At 39.8% G+C, this 15,640-nt stretch overlaps 2 protein-coding genes across 2 annotated transcripts; both read left to right on the top strand.

Annotated features, from left to right (window-relative positions):
- The first annotated feature begins 374 nt into the window (after positions 1-374).
- eif4ebp2 (eukaryotic translation initiation factor 4E binding protein 2) lies at positions 375-5,185 on the top strand. The gene is made up of 3 exons (XM_085369202.1): positions 375-674; positions 2,840-3,007; positions 3,108-5,185. The coding sequence occupies exons 1-3, from the start codon at positions 542-544 to the stop codon at positions 3,137-3,139; spliced, it is 333 nt and encodes a 110-aa protein (XP_085225328.1). The 5' UTR covers positions 375-541; the 3' UTR covers positions 3,140-5,185.
- Positions 5,186-6,601: 1,416 nt separating this feature from the next.
- rps24 (ribosomal protein S24) lies at positions 6,602-10,936 on the top strand. The gene is made up of 5 exons (XM_085369201.1): positions 6,602-6,647; positions 7,289-7,354; positions 7,447-7,656; positions 9,310-9,423; positions 10,858-10,936. Exons 1-5 carry the CDS (start codon positions 6,645-6,647, stop codon positions 10,858-10,860), a joined length of 396 nt encoding a protein of 131 aa, XP_085225327.1. The 5' UTR covers positions 6,602-6,644; the 3' UTR covers positions 10,861-10,936.
- Positions 10,937-15,640: the final 4,704 nt, after the last annotated feature.

Genomic DNA, 15,640 nt, shown 5'->3' with positions numbered 1-15,640 from the left:
GTACATATTTTATAGCAACACCAAACTCAGTTTTAAGAATTATTATAATTATTTAATAAATTTTAATTATAACCGCCTCCTATTCTGCTATTAAACCCTTTTTTCATAAAATAAAAAATAATGTTTTCACTTTTAGCAAGGAAAGGGGAAACTCTACATGCATGTACAGCCATGTCCCCCCATTTGTTTTTGTTTTTTTATGTTGCATGACAGAAACACCTACAAGTCCATCCATTTCTTGCCAGCATGCATGATTTCCGAAGAACATACAGGTTTCCCTGTTAACGTATAAAAAAAGGTTTTAACCGATAGTGACGCCTCGCACGGCTGACCTCACATCCGGACGCAGCTTGTCGTGCTTCCTGCCTTGCTGAGGGAGGGGACGGTGCTGACGGCTGGGAGGACGAAAGGAGAGACAAGAAAGCTTTAGGGAAGACATACGAGAGTGGGGAACGGCCCGGGTTTCCACCGTCCGTCGGGAAACAAACACCCCAGTTTTCTGTAGCTGCTGGATTTGTCACCAAATCAGCGCTAAACAAAAATGTCGACCAGTCGTCAGCTTAGCGAGAGCAGGGCCATCCCGACCAAGACGGTGTTGATCAACGACACAACGCAGCTACCTCATGACTATTGTACCACCCCCGGAGGCACTTTATTCTCTACCACTCCTGGAGGTGAGAGGGCAGCTCGCCTGCTTTGTCGTCGATTTGTAGGGAAAGAGGGGACTTTTGGAGTGAGGTGGTGCTTGTGGTCTCAGCTAAGCTTCAACTGTGCCTGGCAGTGTTGGCCTAGGCTGCCTTGTCATCCAGATGAAAACAAAAACAAAGCTTAGCCCCGCCCCCGTGCGCTCTAGCTGCTGCCTGATTGGCTCGTTGGCAACGCAGAGATTCCATTAGTGCATCGTTACCTGAAACTGTGTATAAAGGTGTACTTGTTACATTTGCCAGCGGTGGTGAGCAGAAATCTGATGATCGTTAGATTACAGGTAAAGGCGTGTCTCTGTGGAAGCTCGTTTTCACCACTGGGATTTTTTTTCATGCATAAGTCGAAGTTTTGACTTATTAAGTTACTAACTTCAAAATGAGTTATTAAGTCGATATTTTGACTTATGGATCGCAAGAAATTTAGTTTTTCAGTGGCAGAAACAAGCTTCCATATGTTTTAGCTTCAGTTCATAATACTTGATTTCTACAAGGACTCAAGCAGGGTTGCCAAACATAAGGCCCAGGGGCCAGAATTGGCCCGGCAAAGACTCCAATCCAGCCCACTGGATGGCGATGGAAAATGTGAAAGAGGGCATAAATTTTGGACTTTTAAATGTATTTTAATAAGTTTTATACAGGTTTTTTTCTGCACATAAAGATCTCCACTTTGTCAGTGTATACGTACAATTGATTAAGTAACAGATAAACAATGAATTAAATGTTTTGACAATAGGTCTGCAGTAAAACAAGTCCTGTAAATGAACAGAAACTTGGTTTTGTAATTATAGCACAGTATGGGCCTACCAGAACCTTCTGTAAATTTCCACGTTTATTTGTTACAATGTAAGCCCAAAGAGTTGTGCTGACAGATTTATTTCGTTTACTACAGCAACATTTCTTTACCATGCAGAGAAACAGAGAAGTATTGTTGAGAATGAGCATTTGTTTATTTTTCTCATATTTAATGCAGATTAAATGTGTAGTTGAACTGTTTTCAGTTGCTGAAAGGGCAGTTTCACAGGTCCATTTCAGATCAAAATGGGCTGTAATGAGGCCCACAATGTAAAATGAGTTTGACATGCCCGCACTAAAGGATCCTTTCCAATAAGGACAATTTTACACAATTTTCCTGCCTGACTGGCATCACTGATATGCTTTATTCTGCATAGTAATAGTACTTACATAGAGACTTTCTGTTAAAGCATTCATTTCTAGAAGTGGGTGGTTTGATCCTAATATCAATATTATCAATATTGGATACTTTGTTTCTGTATTCTATGTTCAGTATGTAGCTGCTGAATTGTGTTAATTATTTTTGGGGAAACGAACAAAAATACCTCAAAGATGCACTACAAAAATATATCTGGACCTTTTTGTGTAGACTGTAACATTTATTGCATTTATGGACTTTAGCACAGATACAGGCAAAGAGAGGAACATTTACATTATAGGTCTCCAAAAAAAAAACAGTGCGCAGGATTACACAGCACTGTTTTTCTTTCATTATCAGCAAACGGTTTGTACAGGAAATGTCTGTATTAAGCATTACAACCACAAAAGGACAGTCAGTTTACAGTGAAATGAAACTGCTCAACTACACTCTAAATGCACATTTAGTTTTAGGCTAGAATAATGAATAGATGGGGTTTCTTAGGAGCAGGAAGAAAACGCCTGAGAGGAAGAAGTGAAACTAAAATTTGAAGAAGCTCAGCTGATTTGATCAGTCACACAGGTGCTGCTGATGAAATCAACTTGACCTGTGCTGCCGTTATTGTGAACAAGCTGATGTTAATGTTATTAGTTTCACCTGTGTTTGCCTGCTATGGAGAAGAGGAAAAAGGTCAAACTGCATTTTGAGTCAGCCACGAATGCAAATACTGTGATGTCACCATGGCCATCAAGACTGCAGATTTTAGTACGTTTATTCAGAAATTATTAGACAATAGTGTGTACAGGGAAACTCAGAACCTAATGGGGAAATATGTGCAGGAAGTTGGCTTCACTAATGTTATTGCATATAGTTGAATCTGGCCCCTGTGGATGAAGACCAGGCTTTTGCCTTTAAACAAATTAAGCTGCACCCATATTCACCATCTCTTTGAAAGGTAGCAGAAACTTGATGTTTCCCGTTTCAGGAACCCGGATCATCTACGACCGCAAGTTCCTCCTGGATCGGCGCAATTCTCCCATTGCCCAGACTCCACCGGCTCACCTGCCTGTCATCCCTGGCGTGACCAGTCTAAATGTTCTGACTGAGAACCGGAAGAATGAAGCCAACAACCACGATGGGAAGCCTACAACTGGTAAAAGATCCACTGTTCCACATATTGATTAATTAATCTGCCTCTTCTAGACACATCTCAATACCTACTTGTCCTGTTCCCCTTTCTTTGTGCTTTAAAGGTGATGATGCTCAGTTTGAAATGGACATCTAACCGACTGGAACCACACCAGCAAAAGGAAATAACCTGGCAACACGTGTGCCAGTGGCTTGGCTTGTAGAAACCAATGTCGTGAGCCCTCATGGCAGCCATCTTCTTTAGCTCTTTGTCTCACTGCTGGATGTAATGTGTGTAAACCATGGGGATTCAGTCTATCATACAGGTACAGTTTGGCCATTGCTGGAAACTCGGTTTATTTGAATAGATTTCCATGGTTACCAGTTGCAGTACAAATTAACTTCACAACACGGGAGCTTCTCCCAGAATGCCCAAACAAATTAGTCCAATTTCTCGGGAGTCCCCCAGCAGAGACGTAAAACAGGAAATAATCCACGTTAATTGGGAGAGGAAGTGGTTATTTTTTAAATTTTTTCTTTTTAGTCTTTGCCTCGGAATCAATCGAAACATATGAAATTCCACACAGTCTTTGGTTTTGAAGACCCTTGTTAGCATGATATTTCAGTGATTATTTTTTTTTTTTTTTTTTTTTAATTGTTTTGAAACTACTTGAAAAGCCCCACAGTCTATTATTATTATTATTATTATTATCAGTTGGACTCTTTAGTTTCCAGTGATGGTTTGTAAAGGGATGCTGTGTTTTCAATTAGGTGAAGATTTCATGCTATTCCAAGACTTCACTCTTCATTATCAACACAAGGGTGCACAAGTTTCCAATTTCCAAGATATGTTTTGTTTTTTTGTTTGTTTGGCTTTTATGTTTTGTTTTGTTTTTTTGTTTGTTTGTTGTTTTTTTTGTTTTTTTTAAATGAATTTTAGCCTGCGATTGAGCGGTTTTTAATCAAAAAATGATTGTACTTCCCACTTATGTAAGGTTTCAACCTGGCAACTGACAAACAAGCTTTTGATTTTAGTTACATTTCAGTGTAACAATATAAAGCCACTCATTTCATCACGACCGTGGCCTCGCTGTGATTTTTATTTTCATGTTTCTCATCTGCCAAAAAAATTATTATTTTTTTTTTTTTTTTTTTTTACTACACTTTGATCTTGTGTTGGCAGGTGCTCTGCATTCATAATTTGATAAAATCGAAGGATACTTGGCACCATGTGCTGGGAGCTTTCCAAACCAGATAAAAACATTTAGAAGAACATGGAAACGGTTAATATCCTGCTGATGTTTTTGGTGCGATACAAGATTTTGGAAAACTTGAAATAGTCCAGATGTTTTATATGCATTTTATTTTTTAATACGGTTTCTTAGTACTGAGTGAATTTGTTTGGATATGGGCACTGTCAAGCCTGTTGAATTGCAGCCAGAACAAACTGTTTGCATCAGGCTTGATGGATGCTGTAATCAACAAATCTGTCCCCCAGTGTCCTTAACCCATTTTAGATTACCTTGTTCATCTCATGAGTCACGCCTGCCCATGCCTTACTTTACATGAAATGCAGTAACTAGATACCTGGTCATCAATTTGTACTTTCCAACAGATGTTTATTTTTTCACTGCAACATTGAACAGGTAACATTGTACTTGGCAATTGAGCAAAAGGAATACTTTTTATTTTCTTTGCCATTTTTCTATCCTCAAACAGCTGTGAAGTTTTGAAGTGCAATGGTAAATATGGGATATTGAAGTTGGCAATGTGAGAGTACCGCACACTCATGTTCAAATAATATTTTTTCTTTTTAACACCACAAATCATATTCATACCTGCTAACTGTACTCTGTCCAATTAGCAGCTCTGAATTCGGTAAATGACTCAACATGAAGTTTGTTTCTCAGTAAGACTGGAACCTCTGATGTCTGTCAGATTATTTTATTTTTTTTCTTCTTTTTGCCATTATTAATTCTGGCCATGTTTCGTGATAAGTCTTTACGGCATTATAATTTACACGGCAGATTTCTTTCCAGTGACTTCAGTTTCACAAAGAGGGCTTAATATTATGCTTTGAGACACAAATTTGAAACCAACTTTACTGTAATCTTTTGTTCTGATTTTTAAATGACGTTTATTTTAAATGAGACTCCAATGCCAGTGGACACTGTTGCTGCAAGATCAATAAAATTCTGTAACAAAGGAAAAACAAGATTTTTTGGGGGCTTTATTTTTCTTCTTTGTGTGTGGTTTTGGCAACTTGGAGAGGCAGAATCACACTCGTGCAAACAGGTGTGCTGAAGTTGATCTTTCTTATCTGATCACCCTTGTAAACATTTTCCTATGTCTTTTATTCATTGAGTGTTGTTTAGCCAACCACCTATTACCATCTAACACAATAGTGCATGTAACGTACTTTCTTAAAAAAAAAGAAATGGTGTTTGGTGTGTTGTTGGTGTTTACGTTCATAAGTAAATTGATTGCTCTATTTCAAAAGTGCATAATAAACAAGAGGGAGGATACTGAATTACCACCAACAACACTGCACCACTCACTTTACATGTTTGGAAAACTGCTTAATACTTAATCCTATCTCTGTTACTGCTCTTTCATAATCTCTTCAATAACTACATATGTATGTACATATAGAAACAAATCTGACCTATACTTGGTTTAAAAAGAAAAAATTTTTAAACTGTGTTTGGAAATTGAGCTCTACACTTAGTCTATTCCCTAATTTTACTCAAACTATATAGTCATCTCCCTATTTTTTTTTTTTTTTTTTTTTTTTTTTTAGGGGGATGGGCATTGTTAAAGTGGATGGATCTTGAAGCTCCAAAAGAGGTGTGTGTTTGGAGTTACCCTGACAAAAACCTGCACTTACAGTGTCCTTTTTTCCAGCGCAGTTTGGAAATGAAATGTTTTCATCAAAAAGCAATTTGGTCCTACCTAAAAGGTTCAGCCCAGTATGTTACAGTATTAAAAAAAATATGTTGTTAGCTGTGTTGTGTTTTCTGTCCATCTCTTAAAATTAATGACTATAAAATGAGAATTGATGTCTAGTGAACTGAAGAACTGCCAGAAGTGTTGTTCATTATGTCATTTTACTCTGGAAGTTTGTTTCCTTCACTGAAAACAAGTTTTGTTGGACTGACTTACTCAAACCAATGCGAAAATTACTAAAAACTCCGAGAATCTAAAATGTAAATTAAGTCAAAATTTTGAGCTAATGATCTAAGCGTTTGAGATAAGAACCTGTTTGTTTTTTTAAAAATAACCCGATATTTTGTATAGCAACAAGAATTTTGATTTGTAAATGGAAAAAAAGTATTTTTTCCGATGAAAAACAATTTTTTAAGTGGCAGAAACAAACGTCCACAGTTTTTACCTCAAACGCCAAATGTTTTTATGGTGAGGAAAGTTCTGGATTTTTCTTTAAAAGTATCATATAATAGGCTCTATTTCTTTGTAGCGTAATTAAAATGTTTTCACATTTATTAAATATTGTTAGAAACCGAAATAAAATAAAATTTCGCCGATATCATCTTTTCCATCAGGCAGTACGAGTAACATGCTCGCTAAATTTTGTGCAGGCATTAATCCGGTTGCCTGCTGGTCCTTCCTCCTTTTCTACGTCCCTGAGCGAGGCCGGCGTCAAGATGGTGAGTCTTGTGGTGAAAATTGCGAGTAAAATCTGTCGATCATCGAGGCCATCCGTTCACCAACACACATTTCTCTCAGACCAAGTGATCCTTTAGAGCTGCTTTATAATAAAATGTTGATATTGTTGTAGTGTGAAACGATCTTAGAGAAATTTCAGAGATACCGTCAGGATGCTAGTCTGACTGAGGTCGATCCGCATATTGCACACACCAGAGGCTACACTCGTCTTTCCAGTCGTTGTAAATTGTTTTCTATGCACCACATGGCCACATTAACACGCTTAGATAATACGTTAATTTAGAAAATAAACACAAAGTAGCGCAGCTTACAGTCCTACCTATGGCAGCTAACGTTAGCATAATTACACTAATGGCGGCCCACACGTTAGGCTAGCATGTTTGTTAAAGTACCACAAGAACACTTCAGTAACGGACAGAAATAGGCTTTACAGCAATTAGTTGTTTTATTTCTAAGTTAACACACCGTGTAAACGTTAGGAGAGTCGAGGACTTAACGGTTATATCAACATAGTGGTATTTAGGTAGGGTGAGACAGGTGAGCCTCTATCTTCACTATTATGAGGCTCTTACAAGTACAGCAGTTTTCTCGTTGCTAATGCATAATTTCTTTTCGTCTTCAGAACGACACTGTAACAGTCAGGACCCGCAAGTTCATGACGAACCGACTGCTTCAGAGGAAGCAAATGGTAAGGGCTCTCATGTTCATAGTTGATCACATCTCGAGCTTAAGCTCTAGTCCTGAAGCAGCACATTTATCGCCTGCCCTTCCTCTCTGTAGGTCGTCGATGTCCTCCATCCCGGCAAGGCCACAGTCCCAAAGACTGAAATCAGGGAGAAGCTCGCCAAGATGTACAAGACCACCCCTGATGTCGTCTTCGTCTTTGGCTTCAGGACTCAGTTTGGTGGCGGCAAGACAACAGGCTTTGCCATGGTGTACGACTCCCTAGATTATGCCAAGAAGAATGAGCCCAAGCACAGACTGGCCAGGGTGAGTTTTGAATAACTTTGCCAAGTCAAGTCAACACAAGTGGCTATACAAAAATCAGAGAGCTGTCTGTTGAAATTGGTATATATGAGCAGGAGATGTATGTTCTCTCAGCCATCTCACAAATTTTGCACGAGTCTGGACCTCCAGTGTAATGTTATGGAATATTATTTTACCCGAGAAGAGGTTTTGATGACATTAGGACGTAGTATTTATTATCTTGAACTAGAGCCAGATTAGTACCAGATTTGATGTTTTTACAGAGTAAAATGTGACAGGGATATTGGCTGATATTCTGCATGTAGATGCATATAAACATGCGGTATGTTGGAGAGATATAGAAAGGGAAAATGATGGGGCTTCTATTGACTTATCAGGATACGCGTTTGTCAAAATAGTTAGCACCTTGCTATGAAGACCCTGCTTGAGTCATGATACCAGAGATTCAGGAAACCAATATCACGAGAAGTGCCTAATTCTCTGTACCCAATATGGCACCGTGGAGGAGGAAAAAGGTTCTCCCATGTATTTAAATCAAGATGTTTGCTGATTTGATTGTAGCAGACCATTTATTGAAACATTTTTAACAGTCTGTTAAAACACACTGAACTATTAGGATGGTTGTTGAGTGGCCTCCTAATCGTTGTACAGGTATAATGTTGGCTACATTGCATTAGACTAACCATCCATATACCATGGACCATAGCTGATTTTACAGTGGCAAGCTGTCTCAAATAAAATAGCAACCAGTATTTCAAGGAAGCATCGCAAAGTACTTCCGTACCCCCAACTAGTTGCACTAGTCCCCCTCTTCCACTTAGTTGTTTTGCTGTGCCCTATGTGTGTGTGATGTTTCCTGTCCTTTTCAGCATGTAAGGATAGTCAAGCTTCAGTACACATGCTGCCTAAAAAAGATCTACAGCAGCAAAACACTGTTGCATTTTCAGAATCAGTTCTGAGGACGTCTCCATCGTATGCCATGCAGTGGAGCAGAGAGTATTAAAAACAGTGGGGTCAGAGCCATTGGGTGGACATACAGTTTAATGATGCCTTGAACTACCACTAATTCATTTTTTGCAGTAGCCTGTATTTAAAAGAAGAAAATGTGTTCCTGTTAGTAATAATGATAGTATCTCTGATAAAGAAGTGCTAACGGTGAATTGGTTCAGCCCTCCTGTAAACTAGATACTGAACACAGTTTTACATTTGATTGATTTTAAGTTTTTGGTGGAACTCTAGCAGAGCAGCCCTTGAACATAGAGGAAATGTCCTTTCTTAGTTTGATAACATTGTTATTAAAAAGGATGTGTCTATTGAGTCTTTTTTTTTTAAAGTTCTTATGCCTGCACTGAGTTTCCTAAACTTTGCCTGTGACATGTGATTGTCATACAGTAGTATTTAAAGAGACAAAAACTAACACTTGAACTAATAAAAATAAGAACAATGAAACAAGAAAATCCACTCTAGAAACGAAATTAAACTAAATTATTAAAAATAAAAAGTGAGAATGAAATAAAATGAAAAACTAACTACGAAATATAAACCGTTAATAGCTCTGACTCTGACGGGTCTTTTTAAAAGCCTCTCACAGTCTCGAGGTTTCCCATGTTCTTTTACAGTCTGTAAAATAAAATGCGTTTGTCTTTGTGTCCTCAGCACGGTCTCTATGAGAAAAAGAAGACCTCCAGGAAACAGCGCAAGGAACGCAAGAACAGAATGAAGAAAGTACGAGGCGTCAAGAAGGCCAGTGTTGGCGCTGCTGGCAAAAAGGTATCGTGAGCACTCGTTGACCAACCTCATAGTTTTCCACGGGGAAATAGTCTTGACCATTATCCAAGCTACTGTGAAATCTCTGTATTTCTTGATTTTCATTACACACCTGTCCTTTTATTCTACCCTGCTAATCTTTGTTTCTCCACAACTCTTCTGCTATTTTAATTTCCTTTGTCATCTTTCCAATCATATCTCATTGTCTTCGGAAACTGTAGAAGGTAAATGCTTTCCAGAAATAGACTTAAATGCAGTGTGCAGATAATCCAGGAGTTACATTCAGTAGTTCAGTAACTCCTGCTTTTGCACCACCCCTGATCCATCTTTTCACTAAAGCTGTAGTGCTTTTGTCTTTGGATGTACACTCATCCAATATGAAAGGATCTGACCCCACCGGTTAATACATAATACTACCCATCCCTTCTCCTAGTACTAACAAGTACTACTGTAAACTAATAGTGTTGTAGTTTTATAAACCTGTTAACATAGCGAGGAAATCGCCCAAACAATAAATCAAAGTAGTGCTTAAATGATTATGTAATCTCTTGAAACCCTGCATACTTCTGTACCCTCTTTGGCATCAGTCACATAGAATAGATCTCTGAATGTCACAGCCCAGCTGGACAGTGTTTTAGCCCAATTCACTGCATCTGGAATAGCTACAGCACAGCTGGCTAGGAAAATATTGACACTGTCCAGCCATGCCTGTGGTGCTGTCTGTTGGCCTTGGTCAAAACTCTCGGGTCCATTCAGAGCTCTTTTCTATTCCACGTTTCAATTTTCAACATGTTAACATCGTTTTTGTGCCATGTTTTGTTCTTGATTTTGCTTCCCATGGATTTCTTTTGCAGAAATGAAGTGTCAGTCTGCAGGTATAGAAGCAGAACAAGCATGGTGTGCTAATGTGTTGCACATCAGACGCTGATAGACCTGAGCTTTGCCGTGCATGTCATCCCTTATTTTCCCTGCAGTTTTCCTTCAGTGTTTTTCACCCCCCGCAATGGTGTTTTTAAACTCCCAGCTTATGTGTTTTCCCACTACTCCAGCCCATTCTACCACTTTATCTGCTACAGTGGGCTTTTCCCACTCTGTCTTAGATTTGAACAGACTGCTTTGATAGTGCATATCTGTAGTTAATAGAAGCAGAGTGTAGCATGTGGGTTTTAGCTTGTTTTGTGTGGGAGGAAGCTCAACTAAAAGCCTGTCGATGTGTGAATTTTACTCTGGACATTATGTTCTTCAAGTAAAATGTCTTACTCAGACTGCATTCAAGTGTGAATTTAAACTGTCCCAACAAAAAATGCAACTTTTTTTGTGAACATTTGTCTTTATTTGCACTCTTCTAACTTACTGAAACTCCCTGTGAGGTTTTCTTTTGCTGTAGTTTAAATTAAATTTGCTGTGGTATTGATTTTTTTTTTTTCTTCCCCACAGTGATCCCAGACAGCCAGGGAGGGTCTCCGTGCTCAAGATGTTCTTGTATATTGTCATCAAATAAAGTTTGGAAAAAATTGGAAAAATGTGTCTTTGTGTTTATTTGTTTTTGAAAGAATTGAATTGACCATATGTTTTTAAACTCTAGACTTTGAAAGAAGCCAGCAGGTGTTTGAGTGTTTCTGTAAAACACTCGAGGAGTGAAAAGTCAGATAGCTGGCAGCCAGCCTTCTGATCTGAATGACCTGCTGTGTTTTTGTAGGCTGCCGAGTAGAAGCTGTTGGAAAAGCTGATATTTGTAGCTTTGACATCTGTGAATTTCATTACTAAGGACTCTGGGCCAGTTTTCCAGTGTGAGTGCAGTAAATATGATGAACACAAGTTACATATTTACATAGTTAATTGACACACGCAGTGTCGATGGTGACATCCAGTGGCTTTGCTGTAACATTACTGTCAAGCAGCCAACAAGTGATTTTTTTGTTTGTTTTGTTTTATTCTTCAATTATTCACTTGTACAACTCATTAAATAATGCAAAGGTTTTATATTTTAATGTAAATAATCTAAATGCAGGGTCAGTAAATCTGATTCAATAGCCATTTTATTAGGTACATCAAGTCAAGTGGCTTCATTGTCATTTCAACCATGTCCAGTGGTACAGTACACAGTGAAGCGAGACAATGTTCCTCCAAGACCATTGCAAAAATCTATATCTGTACATCTTGCTAGTACCAGGTTGGACCTCCTTTATGTCTTGAAATCTGCCCTTACTCTCCATGATGCAGGTTCAACAAGGTGCTGGTAACATTCATTGGAGATATTTCACCACACCCTAAAAGTGTTTTCCTCCTGGAAGTAGTCATCAGAAGATCGGTACACAGCAGCAATAATCAGGTAGACTGTGGTGTTTAAATAACTCATAGTTTGTTCTCAGGGACCTGAAATGTCTGGGCCTATCATCCAAGTGTCACAGCAGAAATAAAGACTCCTCTGCTTTGCTAATATTGTAGAGTCTGTGCAAACTGTAGCTTCAGTTTCCTCCTCTTAGCTGACAGGAGTGGGGACCTGCTGCAGTCTTTGCTGCTGTAGCCAATCTGCTTCCAGCTTCCGTTTGTTGTGTGTTCTGGGACGCTCTTCTGCATACCTTGCTTGTAATAAAAGTTTATTTGGGTTATATTTGCCTTCCTATCAACTCAAACCCGAATGACTTCTTTTGATTGACTGGGCATTTTCATTTTGCTCACTGGAAATTTTCTGTATTTCAGGCTGTCAATTCTCATAAAACATGCAGGTTAACAAGTTATAACTCACTCAAATCACGTCAGGTCGTCTTGATCATGTGTATGTGCACTGAGTCCCTGACATTTGATTGCCTGATTAGATATCTGAAGTAACAAGCGGTTGAGCAGATGTACCTAAGTGGCCAGTGAGCGCACCAGCTTTTGTTTGATTAGAAAGCTTTTGCTGTAATAACACGAGTGGCCACATGGGGGCTCCTTTCATTGAAAATATGAAACTGGTTTGATGTGCTGAAGCTGCTACTAAAAGGGTGGTCACCTGACAAATTAGGTATTTTAACTCTTTTCGATCTAAAACCTTTTTTTATATGAAGGTCAGTGATGACTAAATAATACTAATACACAGGTTAGTCAGTGTTTGGACCTGTTTATAAATAAATACCATTTGGAACAGAATAGATATCCCTCTTTGCAGTGTGACCTTTTCAGATAATTTGCATCAGAATACCCTGAGAGACTGTAAATGAAGTGATTAAAATGCCAAGGAATACTCTGTCCTCAGGGTTACCCTCACTCCATGCTTCTGCGGCAGTGTCTCGCTTTCTTGTGTGGTTAGAATTTCTTCTTGTAGGAGAAATGATTGCAAGAAGCTAAAGAGGAGAGGAAAACTCCTCGTGGCAGATTGAGTGCACACTTTAAAGTAATGAATAATAGCATACAACAAGGAAAATGCAATCTGACAGGCACTAATGCACTGCTAAAAATGACAACCTCTACCCCCAAAATAGCATTATCCAAAGTGCAGCAACTACTTTGTCCAATCTGATGTAACATGTGCAAGTTAGGGACCACGCTCAAGCTCTGTGTTCCACATAATGTATATAATTCTGTTCAACCTTGCAGTTTGACATATTTCCATGCCTTTGCACTGTTAAATGTAGGTCAGACACTTCTCTACCGGAGTCCTCAGTGTACACACCACCGGGAAAAAAGGGATGGGAGGGGGGGGCAGTACCTTGGAGCCACTTCCATTGACACATTTTGTGTCATGGGCTCTTGTTTCCCAGTAGAAAGCCCTATATATACCGGGCAGCCCCGATGGGCTTTTCCTTTAATCTGTGCCAGTCGGCAAAGATTAAACACTGAGTTTATCGAGATCATTTGGACCGCGACACAACAGAAAGGAGTTCCTATATGAAGACTCCACTAATTAAGTGTGCAGTGAGCTGGTAAAGTTGAGCATATTTTTCCAGCACGGCATGGTTTTCTTTTTCCTTGCCACGAGCTGGAAAATTGCTTTCAGATTGAGATTATCTCATCTTAAGTGTCTTATCTTGCCCTGTAGAGGAAGATAGAGTATGCTACATAGGTGTGGAGCGCGAAGAGTTACTGGGGACAGACGAGAAAAAGACTCTGTGGTGGGAGGTTTGACATAAGTGGAGCTTTCAATCCAGGGACTGGTAACAGATGGTGTTGGGAAATTAAGCTCCACTCGCCGCAGCCCTGTTGGTCCGTCCCAGGAGTCTCTCCCTCGCTTTTGTCTCTCTTTCTTCTCGCGGCTCTTGTTCTCAGTGTCTCTAACTCTTTATTTTCTTGCCTCTGTTTCATATCTTCTCTGCCCCTCCTTTGTTTTAGCATTAAAGTATCTAAATGAGTTTCGTTCTGCACTAATCCAGCTTCTCTTCTAATAACGAGAAGGCAGGGTGACATCAGCAGGTTAATGCAATAAATTGTAATTTACAGAATTAAGCTGTGGACGAATAAGGGTTAGTAATGTGATGCGAAATAATGGAAAAAAGGGTAGGCTATATTGATGAGAGAAAAATAAGCAGACTGTTAAGAAGGCGGTGGGTGACATTGAGCTGCGGATTGGTGTGTTTATACAGTACCTGCAGTCTCAGCAGCGAGAGTCTGCCAAGGGCCTCCAGGGACCCTCGAACATGCCACATCAAAGCAGATAAAGGACAACATTCACCTCTGCTTTCCTTCAAGACACGAAGGGGATTTGTAATGAGAGTATTCGTCTACCTGCATGTAGAAAAAGAGGTGGGGATTTTTTTTTGTAGTCGTCTTCAGGATGGATATTTATGAGGAACACATGTTTATGCCCTCACCACAGGTGCCGTTTTAATGGCCTGTCCCTCTCCATGCAGTGCAGCGTTATGGTATTATACTAATAAGGAGATGGACAGAATTCCCGATGACTCACTATGTGGTTTTGCCAGCATGTCCATGCAGTAATCAATAGCAACAATAGCCTACACGTCTCATACAAAGGCCTTATTGTTTTCCATGTTATGATACTGTGTGTGTGCCACTGCTTCAATGTGCAATGTTACTCATCTGAACTGGAAACTATACAGCCTTACTTGTATTTGATGCTCTAATAAAATACATTTTGTTACTGCCAAGCTGGTGTGTGTTTGCTTTGCAGCTATTTGCTTCCAAATGGTATGTTTTCAATAGCTCTGTAAATATATTTTGCAAAAGAGCAACTTGCTGCTGTAAAGTGTGGCCGGGCATTCAAGGATGCGCTGCATCTTAATGAGGTATGTCTCCCTTGTTGGCCTCAGCAGGGGAATCATCACAGCTCATTTTGCAGTCCTGCAGTGTCCTATCAGCTTTGGCAGCCTGCACTAAGTTCACTCCATCTGCCAGTTGCTAGGTGCTGATATATAAAATGATCTGTGCCTTGGTAGCCCCTGAGCACCAGGGATGTGATTTGCTTTTGAGGACAAACTGTGTTTCGTGAATCCTAATTATCCTCTTTGCATCGCCAGCCTGACATGGTTTTGTCATTTATCCTTCTCTGGAAATGGTGGAAGAGGTTAAAAAAAAACAAACAAAAAAAACCTGCAGAGACTGCAGCAAACTGCATCTGCCCAAACAGACAGAGCTCCTCTGATTGTCCCGTATAGTCGCTGAAATGCAACAATGGTATTTTCCATCAATGCTTCCACCCATTCAGAGGAAGGTGGGGGGAAACATCATACCTGCTGTCTAATGCTGGCATTCTAACCAGTGTGCACATGTGAAGAAAAACAAACAAACACTTTTCGGTTTCAATCATGCGAGGTGTATTGAAACCACTCTGTGGTCCTTTTTTCCAGGTTGTTAACATGCCATCTGAGGCTCAGAGGACATCACACCAGAGTAAAAATGTGCCAGCTGACGTGCGTCCCGGCTACCTTCCAATGTCCTCAGGAATTCTGTTCATTTTGGTTGGCACGGAAGGATAGTCTGCAGAGCACTAAGAAAAGGAAGTCGGGGGCCGGGGCATGGGGGGATAACGCGGATGGTTGCAGGAGCGGGAAAGAAAAAAGGATTCGGCAGAAGGGGAGGTAAAGGAGGATGGAGTAATCGGAAAGGGCAGCAGATGTGGGTGACTGTATGATGGATCGCTGTGTGTGATAAGTCATGATCTCCACATCGGGATCTGTGTGTGTTTATGTGAGCACAGTTATTGAGAAAATATATGCGCATACGTGTGCCCTCGGGCTTAAGAGAACGTGTGATGCAAAAATAATCCAAGTCTGTGCCTTGC

Source organism: Diplotaxodon limnothrissa, linkage group LG13 (genome assembly GCF_057381915.1).
Source record: "Diplotaxodon limnothrissa isolate DT_005_m linkage group LG13, D_limnothrissa_male_GT1.1, whole genome shotgun sequence".
Classification (NCBI taxonomy): domain Eukaryota; kingdom Metazoa; phylum Chordata; class Actinopteri; order Cichliformes; family Cichlidae; genus Diplotaxodon; species Diplotaxodon limnothrissa.
Note: the sequence above shows the minus strand (reverse complement) of the source record. Positions and strands in the feature narration are given on the sequence as shown.